Consider the following 22,795-nt stretch of genomic DNA (forward strand, 5'->3'; position numbering starts at 1 on the left):
AACAAACAAACAAAAAACCAAACAACCTAGAAGGTTCCTGTTCTTCCATATACAGTGGGCTCCATAGCATTCCATATAGAATAAGCCATGGTACCTCTTACAGAGAAAGTTCAGGAAACGGGGTGTCCTGTTCCAAGCTCTCATTTACCTAACTGGTAATACCAGGAATCCTAGAGAGGAAGCCTAGCAGAGACTACCTAGCAGTTGTCCTAAGTGGGGACCCTTTCTCAAGGAACATCAAAGAATCTCCTGGTCAAGGATAATGGAGGGGGAGGGGGAAAGTGGCCCAGATGGTGGAGGGTTGGCCAGAGGCGGGAGAGAACCGCACTGTATGCAAAGCAGGCATTAAAGCGGGTCCCCAAGTTCTCTAGCAGACAGATGGGCTAGTGCCCTGATGACCCTGTAGAGCTGGGATGCTGGCACAGGTGACGGTGAGATAAAGGTCTGGGGCCCTTGGAGGACAGGAAGGCACAGCATAATGAAGAACAATGGTCCTTCCCTACAATAGATGATATATAGCAAAGTTTTTAATTTTGCTCTTAAAGGAAGAAAAATACATACCACCATGGTTACACACACAGAGACTGTGGGAACTTCCTGGGTTCACAATCCTGCACTCCTGAACAAATTACTGAGCCTAGCCTTATTTCTAAAACAGGGATAATAATACTCAAGTCACAGTGCTATTTTAAACATGCATGTAAAACACATTTAGCACACAAAAGTTAAATGGGAGCTGTTACTATTGTTAATATGACGTAACAGTAACACACACACACACACACACACACACACACACACACACACATTAGGAATGACGTTGTCATAACAACTGAACCTAGACTAGAGAGTACACTGTTCACTGGTGTCCAGACAGCTCCTCCCTTTACTTTGCTGAACCTGAAGGTGATCCACAGGATGCATCAAACCGTCTTCTGCACCAGGTAAGATGATGCTCAGATGTTCGTTTGTTTGGGGAATGACTGGAGGGGCAAAGGAGCAAGCCCCAAACTGAATTCTGAGTGTATGTGTGGGTACCTGTCGGAGAAGAGGTGGGATAAGGTGTTCCATTGAGAAACTGGCTAGGGGAAGGGATGTGCGAGGTCCTTGTTCAACTGTAACATTAGGAACATCCTTCCCCTTTAAAGAACTGTCAAGGAGGCATCTGTGGACGGTGGATCAACTACGGCCTTTGAGAAAAGGAGCTAAAATCCCCATCCCCTCTCAAGGGAAAGGGGATGTCCCACAGAGACCAGCAAGGATGCAGGGAGGAAATAAAGGCAAATCAATGCCCTACATGTTCAAAACAAACAAACAAACAAACAAACAAACAAACAAAAAGTGAGGGGGCTGGAGAGATGGCTCAGAGGTCCAGAGCGCTAGCCAGGGGTCCTGAGTTCAATTCCCAGCAACCACATGGTGGCTCACAACCGTCTGTAATGAGATCTGGTGCCCTCTTCTGGCTGCAGACATACATGCTGGCAGAACACTGTATACATAATAAGTAAATAAATCTTTAAAAAGAAACAAGTGAGGGAAGGGAGAAAGACAAGGAAAGGAGAACCAACCAGCAAAAACGTAGCGCCTCCCTAGGAAGGACATGAGGTGCGAATGTGGATGGGTATTACATTAGACTCCAGGGTTTCCATTTCAACGGCCCAGGATATGGATCAAACTACCACCTTCTGGTGCCATTCTTGTTTTCCATTTCTTATACCCATAATCTCCGGGGTTCCAACGCTGTTTCATTCTGGGGCTCCCATCCATCACTTTCCCTAACAGCAATACCCTTCTCCTTTTTCTCGGGGGACCCAGACTGGAAGTCTGTGGAGGCAAAAGCAAGAACCAGATGGCAGAGGATGAGCTATGGCTTGGAAGCTGTGGAATGCACTGTGGCTACCGGCTGGTTATGCTTCCTGTGTCCTGGATCATCTGTGCGCCCCTCCCAAAACAAACAAACCCCCAACCACAGGCTCATTGGGCTAGGTAAGCCTTGTTTCCTCTTTTAATTTTCTGAGACAGTCTCATGTAGCCCGAGATAGCCTGGTAGTCAATCATATTATCTGGCTGGCCTCAAACTCAAACAGCCACTACCCCTGGCTTGCTGTGTGGGCTTTAACTGTAGCACTAGGTTGGAGAAAAGTTTCTAACCTATAACCGTGCCTGGAACAGATCATAAAACACCAAAAGGTAGCCCTAAGGGCACAGTGGCTTACACCAATAACCCCAGCACAGCAGAGGCTACAGGAGGGCTGAGAGCCGGAGCCAGCCTAGGCTACAGACCCTGTCCAACCTGTCCAAAAAAAAAAAAAAAAAAAAGGTAGCCTTATAGGGAGCCACCTAACTCAGATCCAGTTTCTCACAGAGGAAAAAGGAGCCCCACCCCAGCCCAAATAACCTGCTCAATCATACACTCGGTGGTTTCCTCTTTTTCAGAGGCACAAAGAATCAATCAGTAGTGACTTTTCATGATTCACTGTCCCTTGACAAACAGTCCATAAAGTGCTTCAAGGTTTTAAGAAGGCACCCAGAAAAGTAAGGCTGGCATTCATCTTTCTGGAAGCATGACTACGCAAACCCCTTAGATGCCCCATCATTTGGCAATTATGAGGGCAGGCCCGGAGTTAGTTTCTATATTCCTAACGGGGCTTGTCCGGAGGCTGAAGGACGCTCTCCCACCGTGCCTTGAAGACTGAAGCCACGAACTGCTGAGAGTCAAGGGAATCCTGTCATACTGCCAGGGCCCAGGGGCCAATGGTCAAATTTCTGGGGCTAAGCAAGGCAATTTCGGCTCAGATAAAGCTAGGATGGGAAGAACATAGGGGACCTGAGGTGGTAAGGCCAGCAAGAGGGAAGCAATCCGAATGACGTCACTGGGCTGGACTTCATACATCAAGGTTGCTCAATCCATAATGCGTCCTAGCCCAAGGAGGCTTAACTTTCCAGAGCCTGGGACTCCTTCCTCGAATTCCTTGAGTTCCTTTCACTTACACCCAGCTGATGTTCTCCACCCTACAGTCTCTGAGCCTCGCAGGAGGTTTCCAGCCTCCTCTGCTTGACTCTCTGGGACCGCTCTCCACCCATCTGCCAACCGTGGTTCCCGGGTTCCTGATGCCACAGCCTCCCCCGCCCCCCGGGTGCCTCTGTTTTTTTGTTTTTGTTTTGTTTTGTTTTTGTTTTTTCCCTGCTGTGGCCGGCAGGAGCCCAGTCTCAAATAAAATGGATCCAGCCCTGGGGCTCGGCGACTCCGGCACCACCCGGGTGCTCGGGCCCAAGCAGCGCGTAGTCACGGCCGCCGTTGTTGTCCCAGAACTCGCGGCCGGTCACCCGGTAGCGGAGGGCGAAAAGCAGCGCGCCGCCGACCGGAGGCGCCGGCAGGCGGAAGGAGAAGCGGTCCGCCCGCGGTGGGGCCGGGGCCGGGCCGGCGTAGGCGGCAGGCGACTCCCGCAGGCTGCGCCAGCCGTCCGCACTCCAGCGCACGCTCACGCGCTTCTCGTAGGCTAGGTCCAGCACGCGCGCGCTCCCGGCCACGCCCAGAGGGCCCGCGTCGGCGCGCTCCAGGCAGATGCGCTGCGCCTGCAGCCGGGCGGCGAAGCCGGGCTCGCGGGCGGGCTCCAGGGCGGCGCGCGCCTCCTGCGGAGAGAGGGCAGGGAGGCAGGTCAGGCAGGGTAGGGCTTGGAGAGCTCAGGCCGAGGTCCGGGGAGAGGGGGGCACAGGAGACGGGGCACAGCGGGGCGCCTACCTGGAGGCCGCGGGTGCGCGGCGGGCAGGGCGCGAAGTGGCGCAGGGCGTCCCTCTGCAGTTGCACCTGCACGTGGCGGGGCACCCGGGGCGGTTCCCCCGGGCGGAAGCGGCGGACCACGGCCAGCTCCAGCCCCAGCGCGTCGGCGAAACGCACTCTCTTGCGGGTGTCGGGGCTGCGGCTGCGGGCTGGCCGGGCCCCGCCGCCACCTGCGGGCGCAGAGCGGGCCCTACGGCCCCGAGCCGGCACGGGAGCCCGGGAGCGGGCACCGGGCCGGGTCCCGCCCTCCCCCGGCTCCTCCTCCGGCTCCTCCTCGAGGCTGGGCCGCTGGCTGCGGTAGTAGGCGCGCTCGGTCAGCGCTGCTATAAAGCTCAGGTTGCGAGGGATGTCGGTGCGCGGAGGCCGCTCGCACGACATGGCACCCGTGCGCCCCAGCGGGGTCAGCGCGCCGTGCCCGGCGCGTCCTCGCTCTCCCGCCTGCGCTGCGTCCGCGCATAAGGTGTAGGGCTGCTTCGGCAGCCACCGCTGGCCCTGGACTCTCCTGGCTGTCGCCCCGCGTACTTGGCCTGGCCGGTTTCCTTGACCACCTTTCCCTCCCTTTGGCGGTCAGCCCCGGTGTCTTAGGCTCTCCGTCCTGCCTGCTTCCAGCTGTCTGCTCTGAGCGTGCGCTCAGCGGCGCTCAGCCTTCGGTTCTGCGGGCCTCGCTGACCCGGCCCCCGCCCACAGCCCTCTGACAGGTGGCCCGGTATCTGTCTTCACTGCTGCACCAGGGGGCGGCACCGACTCCACCCTTGGGTCCCAAATGAGTTACTCCGGTATGAGAAGGGTTAAAGCCGGGAGGAAAGAGTAGTCTTTTCGTTTTCCTGCACGGCAAAGTTCAAAATGCCGAGGGTTTAACTCTCCCCAGAGCTTGGAATAGAGGGGATGATGGGTGTAGAGAAAGGAAGGTCACGAATCCTAGATAGAGTCTTTCAAGTAGAAAACGCCAAAGGATGAGCGATAGACACAGGACTGGCTATTTTCCAGTTTCATTTTTGAAAAAATATGCTAGTGACCATTTTACAGTGGTTTGTAACATGTTTCTAACTTCTCTACTGATGTGTTTTTTTTTCCCCAAGATTTGTTTCATTTTTTAAATTATGTGTATGGTATCGGGGTTTATGTGTACAGGAGGGCAGGTGCTCACAGGGGCCGGCAGGGGACATCAGATACGGTGGAGCTGGAGTTACAGGTAGATGGGACCCGCTAGAACTGGGTGCTGAGAATCCACTAGGGTCCTCTGGAAGAGCGGCATGTGTTCTTAACTGCTGAGCCATCTCTCCAGCCCTCTACAGAGGTTTCTAACACAAACCATAGGCATTGTTACAGTATTGACAGTAATTGTTACAAATGCTACAGATGAGAAAATGGAGAGAGGAAGGAAAAGATCTTTGCCCAGTGTCACATAGTTACTAATTGAAAGGTTAGGATTAAGACCTCGGCAGTAAACTCTAGTGTGCGCTCTCTTAATCATTTAGTTAATACAACATTAAAACAGTTAATGATAATACTAGTATTTTTATTAAATGATAATGTTAACATCTAATAAAAAAAGTGGAAGTTATGGGGCTAGAAAAATGGCTCAGTGCGAAGAGCATGCCCTGCTCTGGGGATCTGATGCCCTCTTCTGGCCTCCAAGGGCACCTGCACTCACAGAAGCACAGCCCCTACATGGACATAATATATAATTATGTATAAGCACATAATTAATTTTTTTAAATAAGGTGGGCAGTGGTGGTGCCCACCTTTAATCCTAGCACTCAGGAGGCAGAGGCAGGCGGATCTCTGTGAGTTCGAGGCCAGCCTGGTCTACAGAGTGAGTTCCAGGACAGGCACCAAAACTACACAGAGAAACCCTGTCATGAAAAACAAACAAAAAAAATTTTTTAAATAAAATGGGCTGGGCATGGTGATACATACCTTTAATCCCAGCGCTGGGGAGGCAGAGACAGGAGAATCTCTGTGAGTTAGAGGCCAGCCTGGTCTACAAAGTGAGTTCCAGGACAGGTGGGGCTTTTACACAGAGAAACCATGTCTCAAAAAAACAAAAACAAAAAAAGAAGAAAGAACCATAAATAAATAAATAAATAAATAAATAAATAAATAAATAAATAAATAAATAAATAAATAAATAAATAAAATGACACAAGGAATGGTGATACATATGCATGCCTTTGATCTCAGCACTCAGGAAGCAAAGGCAAGTAGATCTCTGTGAGTTCAAGGCCAGCCTGGTCTACATAGTGAGTTCTAGGGCAGCCAAAGCTATATAGTAAGACCTGCTTCAAAAACAGGTAAATTAGCCGGGCAGTGGTGGCGCACGCCTTTAATCCCAGCACTCGAGAGGCAGAGGCAGGCAGATCTCTGTGAGTTCGAGGCCAGCCTGGTCTACAAAGCGAGTTCCAGGAAAGGCGCAAAGCTACACAGAGAAACCCTGTCTCAAAAAAAAAAAAAAAAACCACAGATAAATTAAATAAATAAGTAAATAAATAAATAAATATTGGGCCATGGCTGGTGGTGCATGCTTTTAATCTCAGCATTCAGAAGGCAGAGGCAGGTGAATTCAAGGCCAGCCTGGTCCACATAGTGAGTTCAGCCATGACTATGTAGAGAGACCTTGTCAGAAGAAGGAGGAGGAGGAGGAGGAGGAGGAGGAGGAGGAGGAGGAGGAGGAGAAGGAGAAGGAGAAGGAGAAGGAGAAGGAGAAGGAGAAGGAGAAGGAGAAGGAGAAGGAGAAGGAGAAGGAGAAGGAGAAGGAGAAGGAGAAGGAGAAGGAGAAGGAGAAGGAGAAGGAGAAGGAGAAGGAGAAGGAGAAGGAGAAGAAGAAGAAGAAGAAGAAGAAGAAGAAGAAGAAGAAGAAGAAGAAGAAGAAGAAGAAGAAGAAGAAGAAGAAGAAGATATTAGGGTGAAAAAATGAAATCTCTAAATTCATTTCTTTACTTGTGGTGCTGGGGTTTGAACCCAGGGCCTTGTGTATGCTGGGTGTATACTCTACCACTGAGCTCATGAAGTCTGTAGATTGACAACAGGATGGTTCAACAAAACAAAACACAAGTGACTCAATTGGAAATAAACAGTGAGATGTATGTCATCTTACACAGTACATCTCTGGGTGTCTTCTCACGGCAGCCGCAAACATGGCAATACCAGCTAGGACTCGTTTTAAAAACAGTACTGAGTTTCTGTTTCTTATTTCACACCTAAAATGCATGGACAGACTCTGTGTCTTAAGGTGTAGAATAATTGTCCGCTCATTAATGTTACAGTCAGGCAGTGTAAAGGGATCCTCCTCAGTCCGGTGGAATAGCATGTCACTGATGGAAAACCAAGGAGGTTCCTGGATAGTTATGGTCTGGAGTTTTTGGCAAAGGCTCTGCTGTCTCGTTTACAGCGTGCACTGTCGTGCTTCGGCTTTGCAGTGTGGGGCTGGGAAGGTTCTCGAGGGACACAACATTGGACGAGACATAAATTGCTATCTGACAACTCCGTTCTGAGCGCTCACACTGACATTGAATCTTTGTTCCAAGTCAGTCGTTAGTTCTTGGACAACAACTGCAATAATCTTTAAACATCTGTCTGGAACTGCTCAGAGATTGGCCAGAGGTGTCAAAATCGATTCATTTAGTCAATATTGACTGTTGGTGTATTTAAACATGAAGACACAAATCTGAATAAACCACAGCCCTGGCTGTCAAAGAGATTAAAAATAAAAGGTCAGACAAATATATTAGGGTCTCTTAAGGTCAGTAATAAAAACATATTCAGTGTGGGGTGTACTCCAGTAATCCCTGCAGTAATCAAGAGATTTGGGTAGAGGGTTCATCAGGGTCATCTTCATCTACACAGTGAGTTCAAGGCCAACCTGAACTACACGAGACCCCACTGCACATCACAACCCCAAAGTATATTTATTTCAGGTAAATGTCTTAGAATAAACCATATTGCAAATGAAAGCCTTAAACTAGATCTGTCTCTAAAAATCAATGGGGGGGGCTGTGTCTTGCTGGTGGCATCTAGAATGATCGATCAGTCCAAGAACAAAGAAGAAAGGATTTAACTATGAAAGAGTGGACTAGGCTGTGTGTTCAGAGTCAGAGAACAGAAAAAGAACTCAGAATTGCCATGGATTCTAACTATAAGAACAACATTGACTGCCAACGGGAAGAAGAGGTCATCTTCAGACAATACACTGTCAAAGTCCAAACTTACCGCTCAGACTGATTTAAATTTAAGTCTTAGCTTCTCTCCTTGGTGTCTAGATTTGGGCAAATGACAACCTTCCCAGGCCTCGGTTTCCTTTTTCATGGAATAAAGATGAAGTAACCTAAGGAATGATGTGAGAACAAAAATTATACATGAAAAGAAAGTACGGTGGCTCACCTGCAATGTCACTAATCTAGAAAGCTGGCATAGATAGAGATTGTGGGTTCAAGGACAGACTCACCTACTAAGAACACACACACAAATGAATTCCCACAATGGGTTGTTACTATCATCACCGTGGCTTCTCTGGTGAGCACACAAAGACTTTCTGAAAAATCTCTGATGGGAATAGACAGCCCAAATGATCCAATGTTTCTGAGCATCTCTGTTGCAGTTTCCTCTGAGTTCTGCATCCAGAACAGCCTCAAGGCTGCTGGCTGAGATGGTCCAGCCTCACAGACTACTCCAACCAAGATTTAACCATTATCTTAAATTTTCTCAGGGTCCCCTAAAGGATACAAGCACCCCCAATCAATAGGAAGTAGTCTAGAGAACTACACCCACATTCCCAAAAGATTATTATTGTTATTATATTATTATTATTATTATTGCATTATTATTGTTTAAGGGGGGTTGGTTACAAGTTGTTATTGGTAATGGTCAGAAAAAAGCTAAACGAAGGAGATTAGATTCAGGGATGTTGTTCTGAAAAGAAAAAGGGAGATATAGAAATGATAGGATAAATAGTGGCACATGCCTTTAATCCCTGTACTCAGGAGGCAGAGCCAGGAGGATCCCTGTGAGTCTGAGGCCAGCCTGGACAGTGAGATCCAGGACAGGCACCAAAACTACCAGAGAAACCCTGTCTTGGAAAAAAAAAAGAAATATAGATTAATAGTCATTTATAAAAGCAAACTTATAGTCATGTTAGTTAGGTTTTCAAGGTCATATAGAGATGTATTTCAGATAGATAGGCAATCTTTGAACACTTCAAAGACATACAGAATATGGCATTTGAAAAGGTTTAAGGACTTAGACTTTTCTAGACAGTGAGACACATCTGCTCCTGGCAGCAACAATTACTTCAAAGAGGATGATGGACATTGAAGAAACTCCATATGGAGTTTGTTTTCTTTATGACAAAAGCTAGCCATGTGGACAAAGAAACTGCCCTTGCCTCAATTGCTGGCAGTTACTGTCCAAACTGGACCAGCAGGATGCAAAAACAGGTGATCGCCAATCTTTGCCAAGACAAGGTAGGACAGTCCTTCAAAATTCCCTGCTCCACAGGAAAGTCTGTCAGATATGCTAGGCCTGTAGGCCAAAGATGGATGTCCCAACGTTGCAGAGAAACTTTGGGTGACTCTCTAGGCAGCTTGATGACCTTGTCATTAGGTAACATTTCATCCTTCTGGAGTCTTTGATGGAGTAAATAGTTTTTGGTTTTTTGTTTTGTTTTGAGACAGGGTTTCTCTGTGTAGCTTTGGAGCCTGTCCTGGAACTCACTCTGTAAACCAGGCTGGCCTTGAACTCCCAGAGATCTGCCTGCCTCTGCCTCTTGAGTGCTAGGATTAAAGGTGTACACCACCTCCACCTGGCTTGAAGACTAGATAGTTATAGTTTTCTTTAGTTATGATAAAAGATAAGTTAGGTACAAAACTTTGAACTCACAAAGATAAGATACATGATAGAGTATATTCTCTAATTTTGCCAAATACTGTAGTGGGTAGCCATTCCAGCTTGGATCTGGAAGTTCCAACCCCTACTGAGACTCTGGCAACTGTCATGCCTACGAGGCAGGGCCAGGGGAGGTGCCTGGAGACCCGAGAGCTAGATGGGCCAGTGCTCTCTCTGTGCCAGGACGCTGAACATTGGAGGTGGACCGAGCAGAGCTCCAGAGAACACCGCTGGATTGTGATACACCTTTCCCAGACCCCATGACCTACCTGTCACTTAATTTGTGAGTTACGCCATTAAATAAATATCCTTTTAACTACGTGGAGTGGCCAAAATAATTTCACCAATAAAATACAAATAGACTGGATATTGTAACTGTAATTCTTACTTGATAACTGTTTTTTTTTGTTGTTGTTGTATATAATCTTACTATTTTAAAGTTAAAGCCTTCCTTTTTAATTAGACAAAAAAGAGGGAATGCTGTGGAATAATCCTCTTGTACACCATAAAGTTTTGTTATTTGAACTGGTTTAATAAAATGCTGATTGGCCAGTATCCAGGCAGGAAGTGTATAGGAGGGGGTGACCAAACTAAGAATGATGGGAAGAGTGGAGCCAGGAGTCGCCAGCAGATGCAGAGGGAGCAAGATGAGGATGCCATACTGAGAAAAGGTATCAAGCCACATGGCTAAGCATAGATAAGAATTATAGGTTAATTTAAGTGTATGAGTTAGCTAGTAACAAGCCTGAGCTATTGGCCAAGCATTTATATATTGAAGTCCCCACCAGTAACTGCCTGGTGGAGATTTCTTCCCAGAGTCAGGGAGAAGAAGCTACAAGCAGCTGGCATCTATTCTGCGGCTCGCAGCATTTATAATTCATATTCAGCCTCTGGGTTGGTTATTTAGGACTGGGACAAGAAACATCCGTTTACTTGAGAGCACCAAGGCTTAATGGGAGAAGCAAGGGGAAGCAACAAGAAAGAACCGAAGCGGGGCTGGAGAGGTGGCTCAGAGGTTAAGAGCACTGGCTGTTCTTCTAGAGGTCCTGAGTTCAATTCCCAGCAACCACATGGTGACTCACAACCATCTGTCATGAGATCTGGTGCCTCTTCTGGCCTGCGGGATACATGTTGCACATATCCTAATTGGTCTTAATAAAAACTCAGAGCCCAATATCAGGGTGAAAGCTGAAAGGTCAGAGAAGCAGAGGAAGCCATAACCATCACTTCTTAACCTACCAACTCCTCAGTTCTGAAAGAGTTTCTGTCTCCTGCCTTATATTCCTTTCTCTGCCCAGCCATATCACTTCCTGTCTCAGCCTTCCTAGTGCTGAGATTAAAGGTATGTGATCCCAAGTGCTGGAATTAAAGGTGTGTGCCTGGCTCTGTTTCTCTTTTAGGCTGGACTAATCTCTTCCTTGAACTCACAGAGATCCAGACAAATTTCTCCCTGTGCCTGAGTGCTAGGATTAAGGTGTGTGACACCACTGCCAGGCCTCTGTGTTTAATCTAGTGGCTTGTTCTGTCCGCTGATCTTCAGGCAAATTTTATTTGTTCAAAATATCACCACAGATACACGCAGGTAGAACACTGTATACATAACAAATAAATCTTGAAAGAAAAAAAAAGAACTGAAGCAAAGAAGCATTGGGTTGCCTCTTTCTGGTCTTGGATAGAGTTTTTAAACAACTGAAGAAATGGCCAGCTTCAAGAGTCCAGGGTAGGAGAATCAGCATGCTGGCAGGTACCCTCCTGTTTGTGGTCAGAATGTTTCTTGCCCTGAGAACTTGCTCTACATAGATATATTATCATGTGCTGGGTGGTGGTGGCTTACACCTTTCTTTTTTCTTTTTTGGTTTTTCAAGATAGGGTTTCTTTGTGTAGTGTTGGCTGTCCTAGAACTAGCTCTGTAGACCAGGCTGGCCTCGAACTCACAGAGACACACCTGCTTCTGACCCCCACATGCTGGGGGTGGCTCATACCTTTATTCCTAGCAGATCCCAGGCAGAGGCAGGCAGATCTCTGTGAGTTCAAGGCCAGCCTGGTCTATAAAGTGAGTTCCAGGACAGCCAGGTCTACACAGAGAAGAACCCCTGTCTCAAAAAACATATATACATATACATACATATTCACATATAACTTATAGATACACGTAATCTGTAAAACAGACATTAACCTTTACATTGGCAACCTGCCTTTAGGGAGGGTGTGTAAGATTAGTAAGCTTGTGCCCATCTGTGCCTTTTAAATAATGAGAATTAATTCAGGTGGTGGGTAAAAAAATTAATGAAAATCAATCTGATTACAAAAGATGAAGAGTGCTTATGGACATGGCAATCGAAGGCCTCGCACCCTGATGTCTGGCTGAAGTTCCAGCCCAGGAAGAGCCCACTGGATTAAAGGTCCTGAGAGGAAGTGTTTTTGGGTTTAGTGTTCCACAAGGGCAAGGCGCTGTTCCCAGGTTAATGAGAACTCCTCTTCTTTTCCCAGGCACACACTCCGAAGCTTGGAAGTTCAACAAGCGCCTGAACAGGAGAGACCTTCCGGAAATGCTGCATTTGCACCGAGATGTTGAGGCCCGGTGTGTTTCTCTGGATTCGCTGTGGGCTTAGCAGGCAGCCGGCACAGGCACAGGTCACCGGAGCCTGTGAACAGCTTTTCAATGGCCCTCTCTTCCAGGAGTTGTGGCCCTTCCCAGCCCTGCCTCCCGGCCCCGCCCCTCTCTCTGGACGCATCTCTGGGTCCCATCATCACCCGGCGCCGGGCCCTCCCTCCAGGCCCCCCCCTCCTCCCTCCTTCCTTCCTTCCCTTCCTCCCTCTCTCCCTCCCTCTTAGCTCCTCCACCAGGAAACAACCGGATCCGGATCCTGGCTGCGGCCTGACCCGTGAGATTCCCTAACCTGGCTGGCGGGCGGGCTTGGAGACCAGCTAAGGGTGGGCGAAAGGGAGGAGCTGGGCTTTTGGGCTGCACTTGGGGGAACCGGCTGTAGAGATGGTGTCGGCAGGAAGCCCGTGGACCCGGGTTTCCCGAGAGGGCAGTCATTAAACATGGAATCGGCCACACAGCTGGCAGAGCGTTGGAGGCAGGGGCCCAGTCCCAGGAGCTGCAATTCCAGCCCCTTCCGGGCCAGACCCAGATCCCTGGCCCTTTTCACCTAGTTCTGCTCTCTCCCTCCCTTTTCCAGGGCTACACTCTGGCCGGGAGGATGAAAGGCCTCAGCTGGGAGCTGCCTGCCACCAGCACTGGGTCCTAAGAGCGCCATCCAGGCTGGGTAAGTGTCCTCTTCCTTTCTGCCCCCAAAACCTTTGCTTTTCAGCCCCCCCCCCCGTCTCCTCCCTATCTTGTGCCTCTGCCAGCATCTTCACATTATGCTCCTGGGGGGGTCCTAAGCCTCCTCCTATAGCCCCAAAGGTGTGTACTGTGGGGTTGGGGGTGCAGAGGTGTCACACGGTGCTGTCACGTGAAAAGAATCTGAAGTGGTCTAAAATCAAAATTTCCCGTTGCACACTTAATTTGACATGTTATACGTGGCCAGCTGCTTGTGCCCTGGACCTATCCCATGACTTAAATTCTTTGCTCTTGCTTGTCCCTGCCTAGTTTGGTCTCTGAGCATTTTCACCTATTCCAGGAGCTTGGCCAAACAGGAAATATCCCTTCTGGGTCTCTCTCACTATTTTCTACATATTTATGTCAGTCTGTTATCCTTGCTCCTTTTAGCCGCCCGGATGGCGACCCCAGCCTCAGCCCCAGACACACGGGCTCTAGTGGCTGACTTTGTAGGCTATAAGCTGAGGCAGAAGGGTTATGTCTGTGGAGCTGGCCCAGGGGAGGGCCCAGCAGCTGACCCCCTGCACCAAGCCATGCGGGCTGCTGGAGACGAGTTTGAGACACGCTTCCGGCGCACCTTCTCCGACCTGGCCGCTCAGCTACACGTGACCCCAGGCTCAGCCCAGCAACGCTTCACCCAGGTTTCCGATGAACTTTTCCAAGGGGGCCCCAACTGGGGCCGTCTTGTGGCATTCTTTGTCTTTGGGGCTGCCTTGTGTGCTGAAAGTGTCAACAAAGAAATGGAGCCCCTGGTGGGACAAGTGCAGGATTGGATGGTGGCCTACCTGGAGACGCGCCTGGCCGACTGGATCCACAGCAGTGGGGGCTGGGTAAGGAGCTTCTCAATTGCTGCCCTACGCATCCCTCTGCAGAGCTGGTCTTCATGGGAAAAAGGGGGGCCTCCGATTGGAGGCTGGGGCATTTGTGCTGGGAAGGAGCCATCGGGGCCGAGGTCCCCTGTTTAAGTGGAATCAGACTGAAAGCATCAAGCTAACTGTACCCCAGGGCTGCCATGCAGTCATCACTGGATGGGTTTCATGGTCCCCAGCAGAAGACCGAATCTAGAGTTTTATAAACGGAACCCAAAGAGAGCCTCCAGGGAAAAGGTGTGGCCCCTGAGTGCACAGCCTGGACCGTGGGGAGGACCAGGGATGGGGTGCGGTCAGGCAAGCCTTAGCAAAGGATACCAGTTCTGGGCAGAATTGTCTGCCAGGGAAAGGATGGGGCTCACTTGATGCAGACAGTTCAGCGGGGCCAAAATGCCCTGGGCAGGGAGCTGGGGGGTTCCTTGTAGGCGGTAGAGCTCTGGCTAGAGGGGCTGGGTGTGGGCGGTGCTCACAGTGGATGGAACTGGAACTCTTCCTTCCCTCTTCTCTCCACTCTCCTTTCCTGATACCCCTCTCTCCTTCTTTCTCTACTTCCCCTCTCTCCCACAGGCGGAGTTCACAGCTCTGTACGGGGACGGGGCCCTGGAGGAGGCGCGGCGGCTGCGGGAGGGGAACTGGGCATCAGTGAGGACAGTGCTGACCGGGGCCGTGGCCCTGGGGGCCCTGGTTACTGTCGGGGCCTTTTTTGCTAGCAAGTGAGCAAGTCGAGGGCCAGGTGGGGCTAGGTGTAGCCAGGGGCCAGGAGAGCTGGAGCAGAACAGAGAATGCCCTTGGAAGAAATTGGATGGTCATGGATCAGAGAAGGGCAGGGAAGGTAGTGTGTGGGGGAGCCGAGCATGCCAGGCAGATGGCAAGAAGAAACATTAAAGAATGTTTCAAGGCCAGGAGCCCAGGAGATGGAGTCGTCCCAGGGCTTGGGGGGAGGTGGGAGGGATCATGCCCATAGCGGGGGCACACAGGCTCCAGGGAAGGTGAACTTATTTAAAGAGTTGTGTCCCCGTTAGATGAATGGGGTTTCAGGAACCTAGAACTCACCTCCCTTTGGAATGGAAGCTTGGTGGTCAGGTGGCTGGATGAAATGGCTGTGGCTGTGGGCTGCATGGGCACACGTGTGCATGTTGGACATGCACGCTTGCTCATGTGCATGCTGGGCTGTTGGTCGAATCTGGTGATGGGAAAATTTAGAGAAAACATTCCTTCTTGCCGTGGCAAGAACAAGGGCCAGTTCACTGCCCTTCCCCCTCTGGCCCTACCCTTGACCTTACGCCTCCAGGCTGAGGGGCGACTACTGTATCTAGATGAGGGCTCTGGCACTGCTCAGAGTTTTTGGCAAGGCTGTGGAGAGAAGAGTTCTGCCGCTGGCCGCCTTCATCGCCCTCTGTGTGCATCTTTGACGGGGGCTGACAGGGTGAGGCTGTGGAGCCTGGCTGGGTAGCAGCTTTGGTAATTGGACCTGCCTGCCACCTTCCCCTCCAATGGGGGCATAATGGTGCCTAAAGTGTTGCCTATTTCTAGGACCTCTCTATCCAGCAGAAACTCTAAATCGGGGCTCTCGTTTTCCTTTAGAGGATGTGGACGTACATGCTGAACTAGAATTCAGATTGTTTGGGTCCTGAACTGTCTCAGTGAGACTGCCAATGCCTTGAGAGGACCATTCCAGCTCTGAGCCCCTTGGGTGGGACGGTGACAGATACTCCTTGACCGGCCTGTTCTGTGCGGTGGGTTTTGGTGCTGCTGTAGCAAGGGCCAGGTGTATGCCATGACCTAAACACATTTATGATGTTTCTTTTGAAGCCGTGCTCTTTGCCTAGGCGTTGTCAATACTGAGTCTCTGAAGATGCTCGCAGGAGAACTCACAGCCCAGTGCTCTCGAACAAACCCAGACTCGAGCTTTTTCTTTTGAGGGACAGATTACTCACTCCAAATGCATGCCCTGAGCCAGACCTCACTGCTGCACTTTCTGAGATGCTAATGTTGCTGCTGCTCAATGCTGACTCCGTTCACAGTGCTCTAGAACCCTACCTGTGATCCTGAGCACTGACCGGCTTAGCTAGACCACAACTGACTCGACTACTTCTCACTTGGTCCTAGAATGTGGCATCATATTGTGCTTGCTAGAATGTGGGACCAAATTGGCCTCAGGTGTTTAGTCCAGACTTTTGCTTTGGAGAGGGTTGCACTTTTTCCTAGTGTCTATGGGGGATGTGATAGGCCGCATGTGCCAGTTGGTCTGTTTCGAGTGTGCTCATCTAAGAAACTCAGAGCTATCTGTAGCAAGCAGTTGGAGTGGGAGGCTCGGCCTTGCTCAGGACAAACTAGGCCAGTGGTTTTCAAACTGCTTGGCAGGGCCCCGAAGTGTTCTAGGGGTTGCCTCAGGAGTCCTTCAGGAGATGAGGGGGTGGAGGGCTGCACAGGCTGGGCGATTTGCCCTCAGACAGAACAGCTCCCCTTGTAGCTGTCTTATGTATCGGGGTTCAGGGTAAGATTTATTTGTGGTAAGGGCTTTGCTGCTGGAAAAAGGTTGGAAAGCCACTGACTAGACCATCAGCTCCAGCTGGAGCTGCACTCCTCCAGGTTCAGGGAAGACCCCGCTCCGCCCTTCCCACAGGACATCTGCCCGAGTTAGCACTCCCGGAGGCCTTCAGCCGACAGGAGCAGCGGAGCCATGGTCAGGTCACCACCATGCTCGGCTCTCGGGCCTTCACACAGGGTGGAAGGAGAGGCCGTGTTAGGGGAGGGGAAAGGCCTTGGTCTGGATTCCCGGGAGCTCAGCTGAGGGACCACAGTGGGGAGTTGTGACCTGTTCTGCCCTTTCTTTAAGGGCCAGTGGCAACCCAGAGACTCTCCTGTCAGGGAAAACCAGGGACTGTCTTTAGAGCCATATAGTTCCTTTGGATTAACTCTTGGCCAAGAGGGCTGAGTATGGCTCCCAATTTCTAAATCCATTTCATTTTTTTTTTTAAATGAGGGAAATGGATATAATTTTTCAAAGACTAAATAGGTGGAGAGGATGTTCTTGCTCTCCAAAGCCCAAAGGGACAAATAGGGACTTTGCTTTATAGGCCAAGGAAAGAGCGGAAGTGGGGCGACTCAGCCCTGCGACTGTTAATCCCACTCTCCACTTACACTAGGGCATACATATACTATTTTACTTTTTTAAATCATAAACGGCAGGAGAACAGATTTGGTTAGTTTAGAAGAAGAGAAAAAGCTCTATAAATATAAATATATATTCCTGTATTTTTATTTAATAATTTATAAATGCCAAGTTCATTTGACTTTTATTTTTGTGTAATATGTAATGGTCGTATTAAAAATAAATAAATAAAGCCCAGAAATTTAATGAGAAGTACTGAACAGGGTTTTGTGACTTCTATACCGTACAGCCTGGGTTTTAGAACATTCCTTAAACCAGTCATTTCTTATGACCATGACCTTGCTAAGGGAAATAATTAGAGTTACAGGGATTTGGGGAAGTATTAAGTTAAAAAGAAAGAAAGAAAGAAAAAAACAAAAACATAAAAAACAACCACAACACCCTACGGTGGCCAAACACCCAAGCCTAAGAATTCTGTACCAACCAGAGTCTCAAGAAGGTATAGGCATATGGTACATTGGGAGCCCCCTACACACACCAACCCCTCCCCAATATTCTGCCTTGGGGTGGTGGCAATCAACTGCAATCCAGCAGGACAGGTGGAGACAGGAAGGTTGCCCACCCAGGTACATAGTGAGTTCAAGGCCAGCCAAGGCTTCACGAGACTTTGACTCTAAAATCATCAGAAAGCAAAAGGGTAATTAATGAATGGAGGTCATGATGAATAAGTAATATTCTCAAATACAAAAGCTAAGCTGAGGCCAGCCTCATCTACAAAACAAGTTACAGGACAGCCAAGGCTACACAGAGAAACCCTCTCTTGGAAAACAACAACAAAAAAGCTAGGCTGTGAACTCAGCTATGAGTTTCTTGGCAGCCAAAGCAATCTGGAAAACAGTGAGATTCAAAGCTTTACAGTTACTCAGAAGGCAGAGTTTTCTGAAAAGATACTTAGTAACATAATTGATGGCAAATAGAGTATTTTATATCCCTGTTCTTTTAGAAATACCAAGTGGGGATCCAGACAGTCTTAGGTTTGCTCTATTAGCCTCATTACAGTTTAGTCCAAATGTAGTAACATTATGATGGTCTGATCGCTAAACTTCAGACTGTCTGCAGGGACACACGACTGTTTCTATAGCCCTCTGTAAATGCCAATCATCCAGATCATTCAGATGATCTGTTAACAAAGCTGGGCAACACTTGTTACAGTTTCTGACCACTGTGAGGGCAGGGAGGTTGGGTTGGGGTAGATCTGCCTCATGCTGTAGTTCTAGAGCACCTAGGTGAAGGACCTCGAGTGTAGGTCTGGCTGGGACTACACGTCAGTTCCAAGCCAGCCCACGCTGCAAGATAAGACTCATCGCCAGGGGAAAGAACAAAACCAAAACCCTACAGTTTCTGACAAATGGTTAGATTATAGATACTCTTTATAAATTTTTTGTTTGTGTTTTATTTATTTATTTATTTATTTATTTATTTATTTATTTATTTATTTATTTATTTATTTATTTATTTATTTATTTGAGACAGGATTTCTCTGTGTAACTCTTCTGGCTGTCTTGGAACTCACTCTGTAGACCAGGCTGGCCTTGAACTCCAAGAGATCCGCCTGCCTCTGCCTCCCAAGTGCTGGGGTTAAAGCCATCACTGCCTGGCTTCTTTTCTCTTTTGAAACAGGATCTTGCTTGTAGTCCAGGCTAGCCACAGACTCAGTTTCTGGATTCCAGGTGTGTACCACCATGTCTGGCTGAATTCTTTAAATGTGGTTATGGGGAGCTATATAAGTAATAAAAACACAACCAGAATCTAGATGTGATGCTGCCAGTTTATAATCCCAGCATTTGGGAAATAAAGGCAGGAGGATCAGTAGTTCAGTGTCCTGCTCAACACATACATAAGAGACAACAGAAAATTTGAGCAGGAAATACAATATAATGAACTATATGGTGGCTTTCATTCATCATTCACTCAGAGAAAATGTTCAGATATTTTCTGTGTATTTAGTACAGCTCTAGGCATGCAGGCAAAGAGAATGGAAAGATACACCTCAGCTCACATGTTGCTTACACTATAGTAAGGGAATCAAAATTTTCCTAACGTGTTAGAAGATAGCAAATACTATGAAGAAAGATGGCACACACCTTCATCCTGGCACTAGGGAGGCAGTGGCAGGCAGATCTCTGGTAGTTCAAGGCCAGCCTGGCCTACATGTGAAACCCTGTCTAAAAATATTTTAAGTAAAGAAAAGCAAGGTTGGAAATAAGTAGATATTCTAATTTTAAATCAAATGGTCAAGGGAAACTCTCATGTCCAAGGTAACAAACCATGAATGGTATAATTGAAAATATACATTTATTAGCATATAAGAAACTTTCTGTATTTTCCTGTAAAAGTCAGGAAAATAGTGTGTAAGTGTGAAATATCACACTGTGTGTGTGTGTGTGTGTCTGTGTGTCTGTCTGACTTCCCTATTTAAATGAAGACTTCAACAAGGGTAGATCAAGATACCATTTATGGTTTTGTCTAGTGGGTAGATTTTGTTCTTTCTGCTATCAGTATTTTCTGATTGGGGGGGGTAATGAACATAAATATCTGATATAGCACCTTAAAGTTTTTCAGATAGAAAGTTTTTAAAAAGTCAACCAGTCAAGCCCTGTGGGGGCATATAAATACAAATATATATATATATATATATATATATATATATATATATATATATATATATATATTTCCAATCTCAGTGTTCCCAGGAGCGGGAAGAGAACTAAAAATTGGGGGCCAGTCTGTCTACATGAGTTCTAAGCCAGCAGGGCTAAATAGGCAGACCTTTTATCAAAAACTTAGCCACTCAGTGGGTTGGTGAGATGGCTCAGTAGATAACAAGGCTTGCCACCATGCCTGGTAACCTAAGTCCCATCCCACATGGAAGAAAGGTTGTACAGAGTCCCAAAAGTTGCCCTCTTACCTCTACAGAAGTGCCAAGACGCATGTGTTCCCCACCTCAAATAAATAATGTAAAAAAAAAAAAAAAAAAAAAAAAGTTAACCAATCATTGAAGCTAAAGAGGTGGCTTATTGGCTAAGAGCATTTGCTGTCGATTGTGAGGAAGAGAGTTCGGATCCCAGGATCTGTGTCAGGTAGTTCACAACTGCCTGTAACTCCAGCTCCAGGACATTGATCACCCTCTAGTTTCTGTGGGCACCAGAACACACAGATGCACACATAAATAAAATGTTTTAAAAGTTATCCAGTCAAGCTGGGCAGTGGTGGCGCACGCCTTTAATCCCAGCACTCGGGAGGCAGAGCCAGGCGGATGGATATCTGTGAGTTCGAGGCCAGCATGGGCTACAGAGTTCCAGGAAAGGCACAAAGCTACACAGAGAAACCCTGTCTTGAAAAACCAAACCAAAACAAAACAAAAAGCTATCCAGTCAAAACTGAAATTAAGCAGCCCTTTCTCATTTAAATGGCCATTCTACTTCTGAGCAAGGTCTGAGCTAAGATGTTAATGCACGCAAGTCCAGACCACATTAGAAGATACCAGGGTCTCTGTGAAAGAGGGATGAGGAGCTGGACAGATAGCTCAGCAATTAAGAGTGTTTACTGGCCAGGTGGTGGTGGTGGTGGAGTGATGACACACGCCTTTAATCCCAGCACTACAGGAGGCAGAGGCAGGGGGATCTCTGTGAGTTCGAGGCCAGCCTGGTCTACAGAGCAAGATCCAGGACAGGCTCCAAAACTACACAGAGAAACCCTGTCCCGAAAAAGCAAAACAAAAATAAAGTGCTTACTGCTCTTGCAGAGGACCTGGGTTCACATCTCAGCACCCACAGAGCAGCTCACAACTACCTATACTTCCAGTTCCAGGGAATCTGATATCTTCTCTGGCTTCGGGGGGGGGGGGGGGGGGGGGGGCCGCGGCTGATATATACAATACTTAAACATAAATCCACACAGGCACACGTATACATACACATAAAAATAATAAATCTTTTAAAAAATACCAGTCCAGTGAAATATAATGCAAGCCACAAATAGTGTAAAAAAAACTCATTAAAAATATAAGAGCAGCCGGATGCTGGTGGCGCACACCTTTAATCCCAGCACTTGGGAGGCAGAGCCAGGCGATCACTGAGTTCATTCCAGGACAGCCAAGGGTACACAGAGAAATCCTGTCTCAAAACAAACAGAGAGAGAGAGAAGAAAGGAAATGAGATATAGTTGTAGACATGCTTCATATATAATTTTATATTCTACTGCTTTGACCTGGCATTTTTTTCAAGTTTAAGAATATTTTGAGCCGGGCATGGTGGTTCATGCCTTTAATTTCAGCACTTGGGAGGCAGAGGCGGATGGATCTCTTGAGAGTTCAAGGCCAACCCAGGGCTGTTACACGGAGAAACCCTGTCTTGAGACTCCCCCCACCAAAAGAGAATGTTTTGTACCTCGCAAAAGGTACGAAATAATCTTTTGTTGGATATTATGGTTTGCTTACATTTTTGTCTCTTTCTAGAATTTATAGTTTTCAGTGTCATACTTAATATAATTTATGTTTTAAAGCAGACAATGTAGATTTTTTTTTTTTTTTTTTTTTGAGACAGGGTCTCATGTAGCACAGGCTGGCCTCAACTTTCCTATAATTGCGGCTGGCCTTAAACTCCTAATCCTTCTGTTGTACCTCCCAGGTGCTAGGAATTCAGGAGTATGTCACCACGCCTGGCTCTTTAGGTATTTTGTTTTTAAAGACTTAAAAACGTTTGATGTATATGTGTGTGAGAGAATGAATGTGCACGTGTGTGTTGGTGCCTGTGGAGCCCGGAAGGTGTTGAATCCAATAGAGCTGAAGTTGCAGGTGATTGTGAGCATGTGAGTGCTAGGAACTGAACTCAGGTCCTTTGTAAGAGGACCAAGCACTCTTGTGTTTTATTTTGTTTTGTTTTTGAGACAGGTTATTGCAGTCTAGCTCTAGCTACTCATTCTGATACTCTCTATGTAGTTCAGACTGGCCTGGAACTCTGGCATCCTCCTTGCTTCAACTTCTCAAGTCCTAAGATTTCAGATGTATACCACAATGCTGAGAAAACCATAACCTCAGAAGGCTGAGAGAGGAGGATCTTAAGTGTAAGGCCATATTGAGCTACACAGTAAAAAAAAAAAAAAAAAAAAAAAAAAAAAAAAAAAAAAAGTTGGGCAGTGGTGGTGCATGCCTTTAATCTCAGCACTTGGGAGGCAGAGGCAAGTGGATCTCAGTTTGAGGCTAGCCTGGTCTACAGAGTGAGTTTCTAGACAGCCAACACTGCACAGAGAAATCCTGTCTGGAAAAACTCCAAAGGATTTAGGGGCAGAGGATTTTGGAAGTACTTTCCCTACAACGGTGAGAATCCTATGAGATGAGGGCCAGTGCTAGTTACACAATCATGGGCTTGCCAAAGGTAGAATTAAAAGGTATTTAAAGAGTTGGGCGTGGTGGCACACACCTTTAATCCCAGTGCGTGGGAGGCAGAGATAGGCTAATCTCTGTGAGTTCAAGGCCAGCCTGGCCTATATATTGAGCTTCAGACCAGCCAGAGCTCAGTCGTGAGACATTGCCTTGATTCAGTTGGGTGCTGTCAAACCTTCAAGTTTGGAATTGGCTACAATCAGTATAAGAGAACTTTCCTCTGGAGTGCCCATCTTCAGTGACCAGCTTTAGTTCTGATGGATCTACAGCAAGAAGAGGCTGACTCTGCTCCCAGCTCCCAAGATCTTGAGGTAAGGAATTCCAAGAAGTGCGGGCAACGGTGGGGTGTAAGGAGTGGTACTTCTGACTTTGGTGTGCT

The 22,795-nt window shown here is 47.7% G+C and overlaps 2 protein-coding genes across 3 annotated transcripts; one reads left to right on the forward strand and one right to left on the reverse strand.

Annotated features, from left to right (window-relative positions):
- Positions 1–509: 509 nt before the first annotated feature.
- On the reverse strand, positions 510–4,471 carry Ppp1r3e (protein phosphatase 1 regulatory subunit 3E). The gene is made up of 2 exons (XM_006988498.4): positions 3,743–4,471; positions 510–3,633 (listed from the first exon to the last, which is right to left on the reverse strand). Exons 1-2 carry the CDS (start codon positions 4,157–4,159, stop codon positions 3,211–3,213), a joined length of 840 nt encoding a protein of 279 aa, XP_006988560.2. The 5' UTR covers positions 4,160–4,471; the 3' UTR covers positions 510–3,210.
- A 7,924-nt stretch (positions 4,472–12,395) lies between these two features.
- Bcl2l2 (BCL2 like 2) lies at positions 12,396–17,225 on the forward strand. Of its 2 annotated transcripts, none has more exons than XM_076545005.1 (4): positions 12,396–12,546; positions 12,847–12,933; positions 13,380–13,819; positions 14,426–17,225. In XM_076545005.1, exons 3-4 carry the CDS (start codon positions 13,388–13,390, stop codon positions 14,573–14,575), a joined length of 582 nt encoding a protein of 193 aa, XP_076401120.1. In that variant the 5' UTR covers positions 12,396–12,546; positions 12,847–12,933; positions 13,380–13,387; the 3' UTR covers positions 14,576–17,225. The 2 variants fall into 2 exon arrangements, with proteins under 2 accessions (XP_076401120.1, XP_076401121.1); XM_076545006.1 differs by having other exon boundaries at positions 12,545–12,595.
- The last annotated feature ends 5,570 nt before the right edge of the window (positions 17,226–22,795 follow it).

The sequence above is a fragment of the Peromyscus maniculatus genome, chromosome 9, assembly GCF_049852395.1.
Source record: "Peromyscus maniculatus bairdii isolate BWxNUB_F1_BW_parent chromosome 9, HU_Pman_BW_mat_3.1, whole genome shotgun sequence".
Taxonomy (NCBI): domain Eukaryota; kingdom Metazoa; phylum Chordata; class Mammalia; order Rodentia; family Cricetidae; genus Peromyscus; species Peromyscus maniculatus.